Here is a 19,031-nt window from a genome sequence, read left to right on the forward strand (position 1 = left end):
ATTCAACAGGCATTTTTGTGCTTCATCTTATCTGCATCTTGAATACCTGTAATAAAAATACAGAATAAGTCACCTGAATAACATACACAACTGCTGAAAATAAAGGACATGATAAAAAAACTTGGTAGAATTTAATGGCCTTCAGAACAATTCTCCCTACACTCCTGTGCAGTATGTTTATGGTCTGCGCATTAACATTCCATGTTCCTGCTGTCCTTGTGCATTCCTGGGCAGCAAAGACAAACTGAGTTTTGCAGTGCTGAGATGAGGAAAATCAAGTTGATAGGCAAAAGACTACTAATGTAAGAGACTGACAGGCCTATTTGTTGCTCTTGTTTCAATGTGATCTTAAATAGGAATTCAGAGGGTATCCAGACCAGGATAAATAGGAATCCAAATAGGGAATTGAGCCTAAAAGTATCTTGGAGTTGGTCACTGTCTGGGCCCAGCAGGTGTTTGTGTTCTGCAAATTTAACCTTCCAACCTTGAACGACTCACAAACCTGCTTAATGAGCAGCTGGTAGTTAAAGGCTTCTCTGTGCTAGTTGGTGGTAGTGGCTGTTCCTCTTCCCCTTATCCCATGCTTACCTGTTGGTTCATGTCCTAGTACCCAGTCATCTCCCCAGCTTCCATCTCCATTTTCATTTTACTCTGGGTGTGAATCTGGCTTTGTGCTCATATATATCTTTGTTTTCCTTAATTAATATCAATAATAAGTAATGTTAAAAAGACAGGAAGTATTGTTGCATTCCCTCTGCAAAGTTTGAAGTGTTAGCTCAAACTGTTTAAAACATTACAGGGGCTTTCACCTAATGAGTTGGGAGGGGAAAAGGTTGATTCTTTACAACAGAAACTGTAATTTAATAGGCTCACAATAACATGATTCAACCACGTTAAACTTTTTCAAGTTTACTGGAACTGCGGAATTTTACAGCAGATGTATGTGTCTTTCTTCCAGAGTATGCATCATCAGTCTTAAAAGATAAGCCTTAAAGGTAATAGTTCTTTAAACTAGTTTAACTATGTCTTATATAAAAAAAAATCTGTAGAGATCTTTTGCAGGCAGGCAGGAAATTCTGTTGAAAAGGGCTCACTGCTTGTTCAGATCGGCTACAGTTCAGCTGCTATAGCCAAGCGGTCAGTATGGTCTAACCACTGGGTATTGCTGTCCAGAGGTGCCTTCGTGACCTGTACAGATACACTAGCAGTGCCGCTTAGCAGGACCTGGTATTTTAAAGGTGAGTTTCAGGTCTACTCGAGGTAGTCACATGCTTACACAGAGTTTGGCAGAACAGATGTCACCTCAGTGATTACACGTAAGAAGATTCTAAGCACTTCAGCTTTTGACATCATGTGCCAGAGACTTGTCTGTTAGAGCCTTCTGCCCTGGTGTTCTCCTTCATGGACTATTGACTTTGTGTACACTGTAGCTTTAATGAAAACATTAAACACAGCCAAGGAATATTTCCTGTTTAAATATTAAGTTTTGGTTTTGTTCTAACCACCTTTCCCTCTCCTTTATTTAACAGTTTCAAAATACAAGGTTTCTTCAAGTTTTTTCTGCAAGCAGTAGCTCAGGATAGGGATCAAGCATGGTATTAGTACATTTACCATAGCCTGATATTCATAAAACACAAGTGATAGATTTAATCTATGAATTGATTTTGTTTGCATGGGTAGGATTTGTGTTGAAGTCTTTGTGCTCTTCAGGTGAAACAAGGTAGCTTTTCTAATGTAGCAGGGCCAAATTAATCCCCTTCTCTGTTCCTGTGCACTTTGGTAAAGGAAGCATTTAGTTGCTATTTTTACAGGGAGTGCTGTTATACACCACAAAGTGACTCCACAAAGACTTGATCTGGAAGTAGCATTAAAAGTTTAATCTGGAAAAGCGGCTTGTACCTTCCACAAGGTGCCGAGTTCTCGGGCAGTTTTTCAGGTAATATGAGATCAACAAACCTGTGGCAACTTCAGTGACTAAATCTAGCATTAGCATTTATTCTATTTCTTAGAGGTCATGCCAGCTGAAGGAGCTGAACTAGTCTGAATGCTGCATAGCATCATCAGTCCTGTTTGTATCATACTGGACCTGTAAATAAAGTAATTTAGCTTCAAGTACTGGCAGTTCTTTACACTTCCTTTACAAAAGGGGAAAAAAATATTGACAATTGAAAACTAAAAATAAAGGCTGACCAACTTACAGGAAGAGCTGAGTCCTAGTACTTCCCTGCCTTAGATAATTCTTTCCAAACTACTTGAAACAATTTAATCCTAAACTCTGGAGTTCGGTGGGCTGTCAAATCTTTGATCTTTAGCTTTATGGAAAATTAATTGCTTAACACAAAGCACAAATTGCAACATGAATTCAGTATTAAGGCTGGTATTTTATGGCTACAAGGGTTTGATGTTTTGATAACTCTAGTAGCAATCCAGTCATCTTTGAGGGTAAAGTATATGTTGCTTGTATGGGGTAATTCTGTGGTGTAGATACCCAGATCTCTCTAATTCTATTGAAAGACTTCACTAGTGAAGTTTTCATGATAGCTTTATTTAGTTTTTTAAAAGTTTAGCTTTCCTGTGACTTTTTTTTTTCTGCCAGCAAGAATAAATCTGAGGAGAGGAAAAGAGAGGAAGGGCACATCTTTATACTTTGATAAATAGCAGTAAGTTTAAATAATTTGCTTTTTTTATAAGCAAATATTTCCATTTAGTTAGCACTTCAATAATATGGTTTGCATCAGACAGAGGAGTAAAAGCATCTACTTTTCAAATTATGCTTTCCTTTTTCTCGCAGTATGTGCTTCAGCTTTCCATCTCATCTACCCAAAAGGCTATGGCTTGAGTCCAGGATTAGTCAGGATTAAATAAACAGCCGGTGAAACTACGGTCTGTAGAAGCTGGGAGGGAGGATGGCGTTCTCTGCGTTAGGCCATAAAAATGGGAACAGTTCTACTGTTTTACCTGCTGCTGTAGTAGTAGCAGCCCTGTTCTCTGAGGTCAGCGGCCATGTGCAAAGGTTGATTCAGCTGCCCCCAAAATGCCCTTTCCAGCTGAAAGACATCTCTGTAGCTGAGCACGGACTTTTATCATCTGCTCTCTGTGCAGTAGAACTGTGGTAGTGAAAACAAGCAGGCAGTGACCCATACAATACTCTGCACTTTTTCCAGTCAGTTCGTAAAGGAAAAAATGAAAAGGTCATTGCAATGCTTCCTTCCCTTTCTAAGTGTGTATTTAAGGTAAAAATCTTTGGTCCGTTGCTGTCCACCTGCAGATGAGCCAGCACTGATGTTTCTGTGTAGATCTTTTCACACGTTTTCTGTTTGGGAGGGCTGCTATCCTCTGCTTCACATTTCCTCCTGACACTTACAGAGGTACAGCCTGAAGTCAGTTTCTTGGAGGATTTTTGGAGACTCAGCACAAACTCTGCCCATGAAAAACAAGTGCTTTTAAGGAGACGGAACAAACCTGCACCTTTCACAGTTAGCTGTGTCTAGCTATGTCACAACACAAGAGTACGGCTTTCAGGCTGTAATTCCTTTGGATGTGATTTCAAAGGGTACATACATAGTAAACTTTCTGTAGCAGTTTGGCCAACATGTTATACTGGATCAGCGGGGAAGAGATCTCCTATATAACAACATAGTACTGAGAAAGGGCAAAGAAGGAATTCTTACCTAGCTGGAAATAGTCCCTGAAGGAATGTCCCTTTAATGTTAAGAACGTACCAGATTTTTTTGGTCACTGGTATTTAATTATCCATGTGGTTTCCTCAGTAAATTTCCTCTGAACATACTTTGTAGAAATACAAGCAGACAGGTGGTCTCACTGGACCCTGCAGTGTTGTCCAATAGTAGCTGAGGTGAGGCTGGCTCCTCTCAAACCGATAAATGAAATGTGAAATGAATGAGCATACGAATGAGGGTAAGAGCATTAAAATTCATAGAAGGAAGAACAAATGGAATAAAGGAATATTAAAGACAACTTTTGCACTAGTGAAACAAAAATGTCAGTGTACTAAATGGTTCTTCAAACAATTTTCCACTACAAATAAATGTCAGATTTTCACTGTTTAATTATAGTCTGCAGTGCAGACTGGGGGTGAAAAGAAGACTGATTATATGTGGACTGAAGAGGAATAGAGGATTGAATAGAGAAATAATAAAGGCAAAGAATTTATTTAATTTGCACTTGATTGTGCTTCATTGCAGTCATAATTAGGACTGCAGCATGTACAGAAAGTAACTCCTTTGAACAGAAAGATTTAGGATCAATTATCTGTTTTGCAGCCATTTTTCTGTATAATTTTGCCTAAGTTTTTGCTTTATTTCAGTTGCATTCAGTGGGACTTCAATAAATAAATACTCTGCAATGACTTGCAGAGACTTCTGTCTGTATTTTTATTCCATATGGAGAATGAAGGAAGAGAATTTCTCCTATAAGGGAACTGTAAAACTCTTAAATGTTATAATGAGGAGGATCATAAGAACTTCAGATGTACCCATAATACTTTCTGGTAACATTGTAGATCTGCACATATTAGGTGGTAAGCTCACAGCTTCTCACAATTTCATCAAAATATGGAAATAAATAGATTATAAGCATGTTACGTACGAGAAAATGAAATGGCAACTTCATGTCGGACTAACAATACAAATACTTCTTTAAAAAGAAAAGAAAAAAGGACTCTAGAAATTGTGAAGTTCACTTTGCAATGTCTCTAATGTGTGTTTAGAGAAGAAGCCATGGAGAAAGGCCTCAGCTGGGCAGAACTGTGGCAGGTATGCTCCTCAGTACTGCTTTGCTTTAGCTACTGTGTGAAAGACAAAATTTAGGGGATTTATGACTCCAAGGATGAAAGACCTGGGACAGAGTTGTAAAGGCTGCATTGCCTGCCTTTGTCAGATGGGAAATGTATGTTACGATGCACCAGTTACATCAAATGATGAATCACACTTCACAGCATGCTGTTTGACATACTTCCCATTCCCCTACAACAGATATGTAGTTTGAAATTCTGCTTTAAGATGCATGTTGGGATTTCTTTCACTATTTTTTTTAACCATGTTTCAATGAATGTTTGAAACTACAAAGACTTAAAATGGAGAAAAAGCATGCAAATGCTGGCCCATGCATTCCATCATCATTTCAGGGCAGAAGACCCCAAATACACAAGAGAAAAGGAGTGAAAAAAAAAACCCCAAAACCAGGGAACAAAGTACACAACAGTGTTTCTGTGATCAAAACATCCAATAAAGCTTGCTGCAGATTTCATCGCCTTGTTCTTGTACACTTCTATTTATTTAATACTTAATTTTCTAGCAGATGAAGTAGTTACCTAAATTATTCAAATATACAGTAACTCAAACCACAGAAGTTAAGTCAAGTGATCTCTCAGGGATTTCTCCTAAGTGCCATTTCCTGTACTCCATGTCAAAGAAAGAAAAGAAATAGGGAAAGCTGAAATTGTAAAGAAACAAAAAAGCACAAAAGCATCTGAACTGAGCTGCCTGTAACATCTGGCACCAGTTTGAAACTAAAATCCCATTGAATCCTAGAAAAACAACCTCTGTGGAAGTAATGGGACTCTGTAAATTTTAGCAAAAGAAATATTAAGGATTTTGTTATTTTATGAATTATTTAGAGGACTGGTTTATATCTGGAAATCGCTAAGGGTTACTAAACAGAGGTGCAAAAAGCTACCATAATATTTATTAAAACAGATCAAGAAAGAATGTTTTATATCCATTCCAATGTGAAGTTAGGAATAAACTAAGATTAGCTAAACAGTAATCTCCAAGGAAGTATCCAGATACATAAGGAAATGAAGAGGAATGAGCTGTAGTTCTGGCTGGTGTAAAATAGCATGCTTTTGCAAGATGACTACCCTTCAAATGTATGCCCTCAGAAGGTAAGGTAAGGCTGGGATGGTTTGACAGCCTGTAAGTGGGGCTAAGAGGAAGTGGGGAAAATATAGGCTGAATATCAAGAAAAGCATGAAGTGTGGCTCTCACTGATGTCAGACTCTGCTCAGTATCTTCTCTTAGTGAAGTGTTGCCTCCAGGAAAGTGGACACCCTTTTTGTTAGGATGTTTGAAGTCTCACCTCCCACAATGCTAAAGCATATGCAGTAGACACATTAGAATGAGCAGGAATGAGGACTCAGCCGGGTGCTGGGAAAATAATGAGTTGTACCAGCTATGTTATGTGTATATTAAAGTAATTTAGAAGCAATGTGCTCAACCACACCGAAGGCAGCAGAAGCTGAAAGGGAAGGAGATTCTTACGCCTCCACCATTGCTTACCAGAAAATTAGGAGATGGGGAGAGAGACAGTACAAAAAAAGACACGCTGCACTTGGTTTGGTGGGAGTGTACCCCTCTGTAACACCCCTCTGTAGCTCATGGTCTCTACGGCAGGAAGTCTTCCTGCCAGGTGACTTAAGATGAAAATTGTGTGAGCTGCTAGTCTTCTTTTTTTGTCTTAATAGTTTATGTATGAACATTGCGCATTTGACTTCTCCTAGCCGTGCCCTTCAGGAACTCTGTGCAGAACCAATTTCACAGATGTTGTCAAGTACTAACTTAACACTGTATTAGCATGGGTTATTTAATCCTTACCCAGCAGATGGGATTCTCGATATTCTACCCCCCAAAAAAATCAGCTAGAAATCATTTGCAGGGACTCTGCTGATATTTCCACCAAGTTAAATGTGAGGAAACTCAATCCCACTTGAATCAGTGGAAGCGCTCCACGTGTTTCAGGTTCATCTAACAGCTATTCCAGGGTTGTGAGAGGGTTTCTTCTAAGTCTGAAGTTCTGGTTCTGCTTACCTATGTAGTGTTGGCCCACAGCAAACTCTTGACTTGGTTACAATAATCAGAGCAGTCTTAGCCTAGGTACAGAAAAATGTCTTTTTTCTCTATCTTTTCTTTCTGTTGGCCACCGTCTGTCTTGGTCTTCTTTCCTCAAGACTTTTGTCATTCTCTTACTGTCTGAGAACCAAAATGCGCCTTTTTTGTCAATATACGGGGACTGATGCTAACCGTGTGCCAAATATCTCAGATGATTCTTTTTGAGAGGTTAATGTTTTTTTCTGCCACTGCTGAACTGCCTCAAGAGTTAACAGCAGCCTGTTCTGTGCCAGATAGCTGTATATGCAACATGTAAATCATTGTGGATATCCTGAGTCCATCAAAACCAGAAAGGCCAGCGCTTCTTGTTGCCTTATCTTCAACCATCAATCTTACAACAAGGAAGTAGAAAGGCGCTGTATGGAAATACAGGTTTAAAACCCTTGGGTGTGTAGCCCTCATCCACATCATTACTGCTGCAGCAATGGGAGAGGACTTTCAGTAAGGAGTGTCTTACCTCCTTAAAGCACAACTTTGTATGAAAATTCTACCTATGGCATAGAATTTGGTCTGGTCAGCATTTGAGCAAATACATGTTCCTGTTTATATCAACAGCTCAATTAAATGCAGTGCTTAAATGCTTGCAGAACTGGCAGCATGTTTTATAACGACAGTTTGCCAAGGAAATAAGGAACTTGGGAGTAAATCTTTCCTGCCTTGTGCACAAAAGCGATCTCATTGAATTCACCTCTGTGCATAAAGCAAGCAGGATGTGGCATAATCTTCAAAGTGTGCCAAGCTCTTGTTTGCACTGGGTGCCTTTGGGTAAGAAGTAGCCTAAAAGCAATACAGAAATCAATAGAAGGAATGTGTAACCACTTATTTAATTTCTGGAGCCATTTTAAATTTTTACCCTGGAGAATATCTGTATAGATCTTCACCATGGTGATTGATTTTTTTTCAAAGAAAGTAGCTTTGTGGCTCGTATCTTGCGTGTTCTATCTCTGCTGACAATGTGGCTGTTATCCAAGAAGTGTATCTAGTACAGTTAACTATATATATATATAGGATGGTAACAGTCCAAAAAGATATAGTCACGGAACCAGCTGCAGAGAGCACCAGCAAAGCCTTCTTCAGACCTTCTAACGTGCACTTGCATGTGGCATTTTGGTATGGAGCAACAAAATTGTCAAAGAAACTCAACAAAGGTTCATACTACTGAATGCTTGCACAGCTGTGCAGCTGTGAACGTGCTGCTTCAAAAAGCCAAGTTACACGCTGCGTCAAGTGTTTTAACTTCCTTGGTTTGTAATGCTCATCTTTATGCCTTTACATATGGTACATTAATGCTTTAACAGATACTACCTGACTTAAGGAATAATTTGAACAATGTGTTTGATTTTTTGAACTGTACATTTGACATAATGAAGTATTCTAGTTTTCCGACCATCTGTGTACCTGAACATCCTCAGATAACCGTTGATGAACACAAACACATCAAACACAAACACCAACACACAGGTGTTTTATGGCTTTTGTCTGTGCTCTAGGCTCATTTACTGTATGTAATAATGTGTCCTTGCAGGAAAGACAGGTAAACTAGAGATGTGAATGGAGAATTCATCCTGGGCATTCTAATTAAAACCTGATTCCATATTTTAGAATTGCTTTCTCAGAGCTCCAAATGGCAGACAGTATTCTGGCCAATTTCCAGCAGACCTTAAGGAGCCCGATCTCCTATCCTATGGATGAAACCAGGTGAGGATGTGTCCTGCGAGCAGGGCAGTCCCTGAGGCACTGCTCAGAGAAGTGCATGGCATGGGAGCAGGGAGGGCTAGTTGTGCTGGTGCTCAGCCCACAGCTGCTATTACTGGCATTTAGGAGTGTGTTGTGCCGGAATTGGCAGTGCTGTGCTTTTCAGTGTCCTAACCTTGCACAGTCATCCTCAGCCCCCACAATAGTCACAGTTTCAACATCCCAAATACTGCTGCTGCCTTGATAGCCTCTCCCATAATCTAACAGCCTCTCCCATAATATAACAGGCAGGACTGGATCCTCCCAACGTCATCTATCACCTTGGCCGTTAGAGCATGGTAGAGGCAAGGGGGCTGCAGGCATGTCCCTAGCCCTGTTAAACAGTAGTTAGCAATGACCAGCCCTCTGCGTGGCAGTTCTCAGTGTCTGAGCATGAGTAGAGGGAGAGAGGTACTGGGGAAGGCATGGGAGGTGACAGGGCATTTGTAGGAAACAGACATTGCTCCAAGATGAAGAGCTGGGTAAGGCAAAGTTGCAGAGGATTTCTGAAAAGATCAAAATGCTTCTCAACAGCTCCGTCCAGACCCATGGAAATCCACAGTGGTTTTGTAATTCCCTTCAGTGGCGTAAGAACTTCCTCCTGGATTTTCTTTGTCAGTTAAGCCAGGTGAGTGCAGCAACCTGAGGATCAGTTAGGAAAAGAGGGTTACATGGTGATACCACAGAAACTGTTCCTTGTTTCTTTTCTCCTTTGGATCACCAGAGGTGTGATCCAACAGCCTCTGGGCCCATGTAGCCCGCTGTCATTGCACAATCTATCAGCAGCAGGTACTGCCCGTAGCTGGACTGTTTGCAAGCCACATGCAATTCAGGAAGCGCAGTTTTGTCCCTGCTGTTGCATTAGGTGTTGGCAAGTATTGTTTTTAAGTTGCACATGCTGTATAACTATGCAGATTATTGTGTTTGCGTTTTGAAGCCAGCATACCTGCTGAGGACTAGGTACAGCCATTTCCCTGAAGATTTCTTCATTATTCCTTCCTGATAGGAACAGTACTCCAGGCTAGAAACTATTTTAGGGAAGGGGACATGGCTCTTTTTTTTTTCATTTTCAGGATTTTTGTGCTGGAGGCAAACTGCCGAAGGGGTTGACTGTATTGTACTTTGAATGTCAATACCAATAAATTAAGCAAAACAAAGTGTCTGTTAGTCTTTATTCATGTCACAGTTGCAAAACTAGTTAAATTGGGTACTTCAAAGGAGGATTTTTATCCTAGTCTCAGTTTGGTAGGCCAGGTGTTGAGGGTAGAGCTATAGTTATTAGACAAAGAAAGTAACAAGAAACTGTGTGTAAGGTCTCAAAAATAGTAGTCTGTTGAATTTCATTACTCAGTGATACTTGACTGCTTCTTCATATTCTCCAAAAAGATTAATTTAGTAGTTCTGACCAAACTTTGCAAAGCCAAAAGCTGCTGTATAAATTAATAATGATTACAATTATTTATCATTTTTAACAGTAGTAAAAGCAAACGCCAGGGGGAGGAGGCCTTAAAACGCAAAGAAGAGATTGTAAATTGGTTTAAAACGTAATGCAACAAAGGGAGAAATGGAGCTGGGTACAACAAAAACTTGACCTAGCTGCTCAGCCTAACACCAGAAAGTTTTATTTTAGAACATGTATGTATATTTTGTTAGCAGAGACACATAGACTGAGATTGAGGTATGAAATAGAAACAGGAACTAAGCAGAGATTTTCATGAAGAAAAAACCCAGAGACAGTATGAAAGAGATGGAGGGCAGCTGCAGGAAGAGAAAACCGTGACGTGAGGGTCGCAGCCCAGCAGTGTGGAGGGTGAGATGCAGCAGAGGCTGAATTCTGGAGGGGAGCTGGCTTGCGCTTGACTGGGAGGTCAAAACAGCAGCCTTGAGCTAAACGTAATGAAGAGGGTCAACGAGGTCAGGTTTATAGCCAAGGAGAATAGTTCTAAGATCTGCTTTATAGATTAAATGGCAGTGGGGAGCCAAAGGGAAAGAAGTTTCAGTAATCATGGTAGTAGATGGTGGGAATTTATACTTGCAGTTTGGTTACCAGAACAGCAGAAAGAGAGCAGGTCTTAAAATCTTTTATAGAAAAAATATTTTGTGTGTTGTTATTTCGTCATATTCTGCTTATAGCAATGAGTAAGTGTTTAGGATAAAATCTCTCTGGCCATGCTAGGGTGGAAATACTGCACTGGTTGTGACATAGGACTGTTTTGAATAGAAAACAGGAAATTAATCTCGATTGAGATCTGTTTCTTATCACTCTTGTCCTACTTTGAAGTTCTTCTATCCAAAGTATTTTCCCTGCAAGCACAAAATTGTTTTCATAGTAATAACTCCCCTTCCTTCCTCCCTTCTTGAAATTAGCTGTTGATTCTTTTGCATATACCATCTGAAGAAAACGTCTGGAACCGAGGCAGGAGCAAGGTATCCATGTCAAGGTCTGGAGGGTCCACCTGTGTGGCAGCATGGCGGCACCCGGGAGTGTAATGAAGCCTGCCTATGATGCCTGGTCCGGAACGAAGGAGAGGTCAGGTGCCACTGAGCTGGCAGATGTCTGGCTAAGTGGGGGGATGAATGTTGGCTGTGTATCCACAGCGCATTAATGGCCTATGCATTAATGGCAGCTGAGGGTAAAAAATAGACTCTATCAGCAGAAAGAACTAGAGCAAGTTATAGTTCCCAAAGGCAGAGGAAGCAGGATTGCTAGCCAGAGAGCCACAGTCAGGTGTCCGGGTGACACCACAGCTGCATGCATTTCAGAGTGACTACGCCTCTCTCTTGTCTTCGGCATTTAGCTGCAGGAACGGGACCACTATAAAACTTACCACTGATGGGAGTGCGTTTGCATCCACAGCACACAAGCAGCAGGGTGATGAGTGTGCACTTAATACAGTGGGTGTACAAGAGATTGCTCTGCTATTCACCAGAGTACCCTGCACAATGTCAGGTCAAAGGGGTGGAGTTGGGTGGGAGTAGGTCCATGGAAGAAGTGAGTAAGAGTGATCAGCAGCTATGCACATAACCACAGCACACAAGAGGACACTTCTTAAACTGGAACAGAATATGCAACGCGAGTAGCCAAAGAAGCAGAATAGCACCTGCTCACAGCTGGCCACAAGCAGACCTGTGAAAGCGGACTAGGAGAAAGAAAATGGTTATGGTGGCATTACAGAGTTTACTCAGGATGAAGTATCTCCTCCTCATTAGAGGAATCAAGAGCTTGGCCCTCAGGGGGACAGGGATAAGGCTACCTGTTTAAAACCCCTGTTTTTCAGTACACACTCCACGACCTGCTCATGCACCTGGATGGCCTGCTCTGCACAGCTGATGTGGAGACGTATTGGCAGAAGCAGTTCTCATCTCTCATCTTTAAATGAATTTGCCCAAAGAGAAGGCTGCATGAAATGACTGGTTTTTTCCCACTAGTTTAGTGAGAAGAAAATGCCTGCCTTTGCCCCTTTACCTGGCCTTCCCTTGACACATCAGCAGATCTAAGACCTGGATGAAAAGTCCGGAGGAAAGGCAAAGGTCTGGGACTTGGGGTAATGTTGTGGAGGTCAAGTCCTTTTTCACAGTGTGTATCTGAGGTAGATGTAACAATACTCTTGGGGGAGAAATGTCCTGCTCATACTTCTCATTTGGTTTCAGTGCTTAAGGTCACATCCCTGTTATTTTTGTCCATTTTTGTGCAAAGAACTGTACCTTGTCTTATTCCTCATGTAATCCCCAGTTTTAGTACCCTCCTCCCTTATATGAGGAGACTGGTACCTATGTATGTGATTTGCATGTGTGTATATGCACTCACAAACACATCTTATACATAAAAAGTCTTGATAACGCAGTATTGTCATCTTGTCATATATTAGGCTTGATAAGGTTACTTTCAAGGGTTTTTTACAGGGAAGCAGTAGTATTTTTAGGGCCTTATATCTGGAATAGCAAGTCTGGGAGCTGAAGAATACATCTGCGGGGACCCAATACTGTTCTAATTTTTCTGCTTCTCACAGCAGGAATTTTTGTTAGAAATCACTCATTTAAGTTGATTCAGTGAGATACAGTGCAGTACTACAATTCTCTCGTGAATTACATACATCCTCACTGTGCTACAAAATAAATATTTCACATGGAAAATACTTTCTGAGAAATAACTATTTGGCAGACATGCACTATCCGGAATAAAGTTGGGGAGAATTTGCTGGTGCCCACAACAGGATAGCAATGATTCTATGAAAAATTTCATGCTGGAAGTTTATAAATCACTTTAATAGTTGTTGAGTGTGCTGTTTGATGTTGTACACTTCTACAACATAGACATAAAGAAAAAACACAGCACATTTGCATTTAGTGTGTCCTAGAAGAAGCTCTGAAAGTTATGGTTATGTTGTTAATAAAATGCCTAGATTAAGTTACATGCTGTGCGTGTGCTTGCATATTCATATACAGGTAATTCTTGAATGTCTTGAGCCATCAGGTGAGACTTAGAGGAGCTGATCACAAAATCATAGCTCGTGAAGCTCTGACACTGTGTAGCTGCACCTGTGAGTGTGGAGGGCAACTCAGGGTCTGAACGGTGTCTCCGTGGGCTTCTTGCTCCACAGCACAAGCTGGCCCTTACCTCAGCTGTGTAGGGCTAGTGCTCTCACTGGGGCGTAAGGACAGACCCAAAGGCTTCCTGCTGCTGCATGCAGGTTTCTCATGTAAGTGTAATGGTTGTGTTCGAAGTTGGCTTAACCAGATGCTGACACTAACAGGCTGTGTTTGACAAAAATACGTTTCGACAAACGTAACGCTAATGGAAGTTACACAAGGGAACTCTGAAGACATAAACCCAGGTGGCTCTGGTGAAGCAAAGCATGTGTTCACAACACTTTTTCAGCATAATATTGTTGTTGGGTTAAGCTGCTCCGAGATGGAGTTGCCACTGAAAAGGGTGATTATGCCTTGCTCCCAGGCACATGTTCTTGCTACCTCTTTCCTATCGAAACTAGGAATTGTTTGGCAAGTCAAATCAGCTTGTTGATCTGGTTAAAAACTATGCCTTCAAGAAATACTGGCCTTCAGTAAGATCAGAGAGCTGACATGTCTCATGGCCAGTGCCAATGCATGGCAAGCTTGAGCAGGTGGATGTCACGGGAGGAGCAGGACTGCTGCTTTTACCAGCATCATAGCCTAAGATTGGCTCAGCGTGACGCTGAAACAATACCCTCACTTAGGATCCCCCCTTGGTTCAGCTCAGTGCTGCTCCTGTCTCTCGGGGGGATGACAGAGCTCCTGGCAAAAACAGTTCCTGACCTCTCTCAGAAGGAATCTCTCTTTTGGGATGCAAAAGTCTTAAGAAGCCACAGGTACAATTTATGCCTCTGCGTTTCCTAAGTGAATTGGATGTGACTCATTAATTGAATCCTTCTTTTTTTCTTTCAGCTAGAGCTGGGCACATATGCAAGCTGGCTTCAAGTCCTCTGAAGGTAGTCTTTATGGAAATTTTAGCTAAACTGGTACAGCTACAGACAGAGTTAAATCCTTATTATTGATTTAAAATAAATAAGGGAAAATAAACAAACATTAGATCTACCCCCTCCCAGCAGCCCTCACAGCCTACACCTCCATTTAAAATTATCTTAGCACCTGTTTTTGTGGGGCTGGTGTTTTGCTCTGTGACCTCTGCCTGCCTGGTCCCAGAGAGTTATTATGGACATCTATCACATAAAGATTTCTTTGCTTACCCTGTGGTGAAGTGAACACCATCGGACAAAAATAACTCTGTCTCTGCCTTGGTTACAGTATGAAGCAGTTTCTCTTTGTTCACTATAGCTGAGCTTGTAGAAAACATTAGGGTTTATATTATTAGCTTTTCTTTGTGCCTGAAACATCTTGGGAAAGAAGGGATTTCATGGCCTTCTAAAAGCTGTACTCGGAATAGTTGTCAGAAGTAAACTGATTCATAATCAATATTGCCAGGAAGGCATGCTTGATGCAAAGGAAGTACGTGGGCAGAGGAGTGAAATAAGCCCATTAAAGGAACTAACAGCAGCCTCCATATGTAGAAGTTGGTGGTAATAAATACCAATAAAATAAAATTTAAATAGATGATAAAAATGAAATATATGATTCCGGTGACTGATATGTGATTCTTTTTCTTTTCCTTACTTACATCCCTTCCCCACCGTAAGGTACCTAAATAAGACCTAGATTGTATGATGGAAATGTTCCATTTGTTGTCACTTGAGAAAAGAGTAGAAGCATCTCCACAGAAGGACAAAGCCATTGCACTGCTGAATGTTGTATCCCTTATATTTTTGATGTCTAATTTAGTAGCGGAATGGAGTTTGTACCCTCGCCTTTCTCTTCAGCGCTTGAGATGAGCTATGTGCTAAGGAGTGGGGCTTGTAAAGGCTATTATTAGTAAGTTTTCAATACAGGACTACGTAAGTGAGAAACGGGGAAAAAACCAAGTACCAAGGTTAGTCTGCTCTTTTCAGATAGGTAGCTTTCTGTCTTTCACTGGACCTCTAAAGAACTATCTGCCTTTCCTGACCCATTTTCATAAAACAGCTCTGATGTAAATCACTATTTTTTTTATTTTAAAAAATTGGTGAAATTTAAAAGTATCCTTTATTCAACCAGCTGTTACCCCCTAGTGTTACAGCACAGTGGTATAATACAGCACATAAACAACTGAAACCCATTCTCTGCTAGTGTCAGGAAGACTGGCAGTGCTTTAGCAGAAGCATGGGAACTGAAACATCTCTGAAACTGAAACATTCCCAAGCATGGCTCTTGGGAAAGAGGTTGGGGAGGGAAAGAGAAAGGAAAGAAAAGAGAGGAGTGAGTCAAGGAAGCCAGAGGGACAGGGGAGATTGGCAGTGACAAGTAGCTCTTCTCAGCATCAGTCTCCACTTTTAATCTTAAACTTTCCCCAAACCCTCCATATGTTTCTCAATTCCAGAAAATCTTCAAATTGAGAGTCAAATTGCATATATCCTAAAAATGATGTTCATTTTTAAGATGCGCCAAAAAATCAGCCTAAGACAATTTTAATAGATTAAATTCCTCGGGGGGGGGGGGGGGAAATTGCTTATATTTTTACTTTGGGGTTTTAAACTATTCTCTGCCAGGTTAGTATATGACATCTGCTAATAAAATTGTCTTTTAAATAACCTCCAGATCTACAAACCTACGAAGCAAGTTCTGCAATAAAGTGACCGTAGGCCTCCACTAGTATCAACATGCAAAGCAGTCATGGCCAGCCAGCTGCATAATCCCCCAGGTCAGACCAGGGCTGTGTCCATCGCTGGTACTGTGCTGAGTTCATCGAGGCCTGGGCAGTAACACCTGGCTCTTGAGAGACGTTCTGTCCTCACGAGTGGCAAAGGTACTTTGTAAAATGTTAATCAGCGAGCTTGGAAAGTATTGCCATTCTCATTTTACAGGTGGAAAAACAGATGCAGAGAGGTTAAGTGGTTTATCGAAGGTCTTAGAGGAAGTAGGTGGCAGAGCTGAGAGTGTAGTTCAAGAACGCTAAGTCTCATGACCTTGATCTAAGTGACACTTTTTTTGGAAGGCATCTCATTATTCACATCTGCTTTTTTGTATAATAGAGATACTTAATTCCAATTACAGGAAAGGAGAACTATAAGAAGTGGTCAATTATGAGAATAAGGCTAAAATCACTAATAAAATAGAGGAGGATGTTTACTGCTGAAAGGAGTACAATGCTGAGTAAGTTGGGAGCATGAACACTATTAGTTCTGACTTCTGCAAACAGACTTTGTTAAATTGGCAATTGGCACAAGGGATCCTCTGCTGCATTTCCAGATATGGGCTTAGTTTCCCCAGGGCTGTCTTCCATGCATTCATGTTTTAAACCATATAAACTATGACTTCCTGAAAATAAAAATAGCTTTGTTAAACTTAGACTTATAAACTACGTCAGATTACATGAGGCAGGAAAAGTATTTCTTTGCATAATAAAAGTTTCTGGCTAGTAACAAGACATTTTAAGACTTAAAACATATGCAATGTCCTGAGCCTCCTCTCATGTTCACCAGTTTAACTCTGAATGGAATGAATGCTACTTCTCTCCACACTTAACTTTCTTCTCACACTGAAGCTTTTAACAACAATAAAAACCTAAACCCTACATCTGAATTCTTCTATCAGACAGAGAAGGGAAACAACTTAGAGCAGTATCAGCATTTCATGTTTCCTTCTCCATGCACAGCAGGACTTCAATCTACATGCAACTTCGTGAACAGTCTCACTGAAGGCAATCAAGCTGTTCCCATACAAGGCGATAAAAGAAGAAGAATTCATCTTTCTCACTTGTGAGGCAGATTGCCATTCTAGAGATATCCACAGGTCACGTGCTTGGTGAAATTGCAGCTCTGCAGGCTGACTGCCAAGTCACATAGGCAGGGTTTAACTGCTGGGCTACCTGCACTCAGAACAGGTACTCAGTGAGGGCAAGCAGCACAAGGTAGAGCACTGTGACAGGCAGTGTCAGATACGAGTAGTTTTGCATTTTCAAACATGCTAAATGAATGAGACAACTTCTCTGTTTGAAGTTTGACGTGGGTGTGTGAATGGCTAAGGCCTTAATAATGTATTAGAGTTTTTGCAATGATATTTTCAGGGAAAAATTAAAAAGGAAACCTAAATCCTACAGAAGTCTCCTGAGATCCAAACATAAGCAACATGCTGTACCATCTGCTAGCCCTGCGGAGATGGACTTGGGAGTGTTGGTTGACAAGAAGCTCAACATGACTCGGCCATGTGCGTTTGCAGCCCAGAAAGCCAACCGTATTCTGGGCTAGATCAAGAGAAGTATGACCAGCAGGTCAAGGGAGGTGACTCTCCCCCTCTGCTCCGCTCTTGTGAGACCCCACCTGGAGTACTGCGTTCAGCTCTGGGGCCCCCAAAATAAGAAGGACATGGACCTGTTGGAGCAAGTCCAGAGGAGGGCCACGAAGATGATTAGAGGGCTGGAGCACCTCTCCTATGAAGACAGACTGAGAGAGTTGGGGTTGTTCAGCCTGGAGAAGAGAAGGCTCCGGGGAGACCTTATAGCAGCCTTCCAGTACCTCAAGGGGGCCTACAAGAAAGCTGGAGAGGGACTTTTTACAAGGGCATGTAGTGATGGGACAAGGGGTAATGGCTTTAAACTGAAAGAGGGTAGATTTATATCAGATGTAAGGAACAAGTTGTTCACTGTGAGGGTGGTGAGGCACTGGAACAGGTTGCCCAGAGAGGTTGCGGATACCCCCTCCCTGGAAGTGTTCAAGGCCAGGTTGGATGGGGCTTTGAGCAAGCTGGTCTAGTGAAAGATGTCCCTGCTCATGGCAGGGGGGTTGGAACTAGATAATCTTTAAGGTCCCTTCCAACCCTAACCATTCTATGATTCTATGATTCCATGATCTTCCTATTTGCAGGCCTGAATCACAGGGGAATGCTTGGAGTGCATTTTGTCTGTCCACCACAACGTGTGTTTCAAGCGAGTTAGGAAATGTGTTTTTCATTCCCTTTTTGTGGTTAAAAAGGGATCCTTTGCATCATCAAAGAACGGACGTTCATTCAGTGTAGCCCAGTCAAAAACACAAGCCAAGGAGATTATTTCCTGGCTGGAAGAGGACACTGAAGAAGGGTCCCCTTCTTCCATGGGTACTTTCACTCATCCCTGTCAGTAGCTCTCTTCCTTTCACTTCTGCATTGCTGCAGGAGGTCTATAACTGTTTGTGATTGCAAACCCACTTCACCGTTGACAGCAGAGCGAAGAGACAACTGGGAAAGACGTGTAGGAGAAACAGCAGCTAAGAACACAGCTTTCTGCAGCACCTTGCTGCCAGCCTGAGGAGAAATTATAGAGCTATGCACAACATTTTCTGCAATAGTTATTTTATCTGGGGTAATAGAAGCATGAAATGAGAGAAAGTCAGCTTGCAGAATTAGCAGCCTTGCAGTATTAGCATCTTGTGGCCATATAAAGACAGCAATCTCTAGAGTTGCTTCAGCTGTTTCTCTCTAGATAGCACCATTGGCAATGACTCAAGAATACAAAACAAATTACAGCAGAACCACTGATACAAAAGGGAATAAAGAAAAACAATGGGGATGTTTTTAATGAACCACTTGCCCTGTTATAGACAGTTTTCAAAAGTTATTTTTATGATTAGTTTATATTTATACACTGTTATTTGCAAATCTGCTCTTGCTAGTATGCACCAGTGACTCAGTTTGTAAGGTACTTCTCCATTTTTTATGCCCTCACAGGAGTTTATGGTTGTTGGAGCCTCATGGAACTGGTTCTCTCTCTCTGTCAACCATGCAGGCATGCACATGTATTTGATGGAAATATTTATTAGTTCTCTGTAGAGACTACAAGTACAACAA

The 19,031-nt window shown here is 41.3% G+C and overlaps 1 protein-coding gene across 1 annotated transcript in view; it reads left to right on the plus strand.

Moving 5' to 3' along the window:
* The first annotated feature begins 17,368 nt into the window (after positions 1 to 17,368).
* CDC42SE2 (CDC42 small effector 2) overlaps positions 17,369 to 19,031 on the plus strand; it is a 24,312-nt gene continuing 22,649 nt past the window's right edge. Inside the window, 1 exon segment of the mRNA XM_050912919.1 lies at positions 17,369 to 17,444. Within this exon segment, the coding sequence (XP_050768876.1) occupies positions 17,369 to 17,444 (76 nt within the window).

This window comes from Gymnogyps californianus, chromosome Z (assembly GCF_018139145.2).
Source record: "Gymnogyps californianus isolate 813 chromosome Z, ASM1813914v2, whole genome shotgun sequence".
Taxonomy (NCBI): Eukaryota; Metazoa; Chordata; class Aves; order Accipitriformes; family Cathartidae; genus Gymnogyps; species Gymnogyps californianus.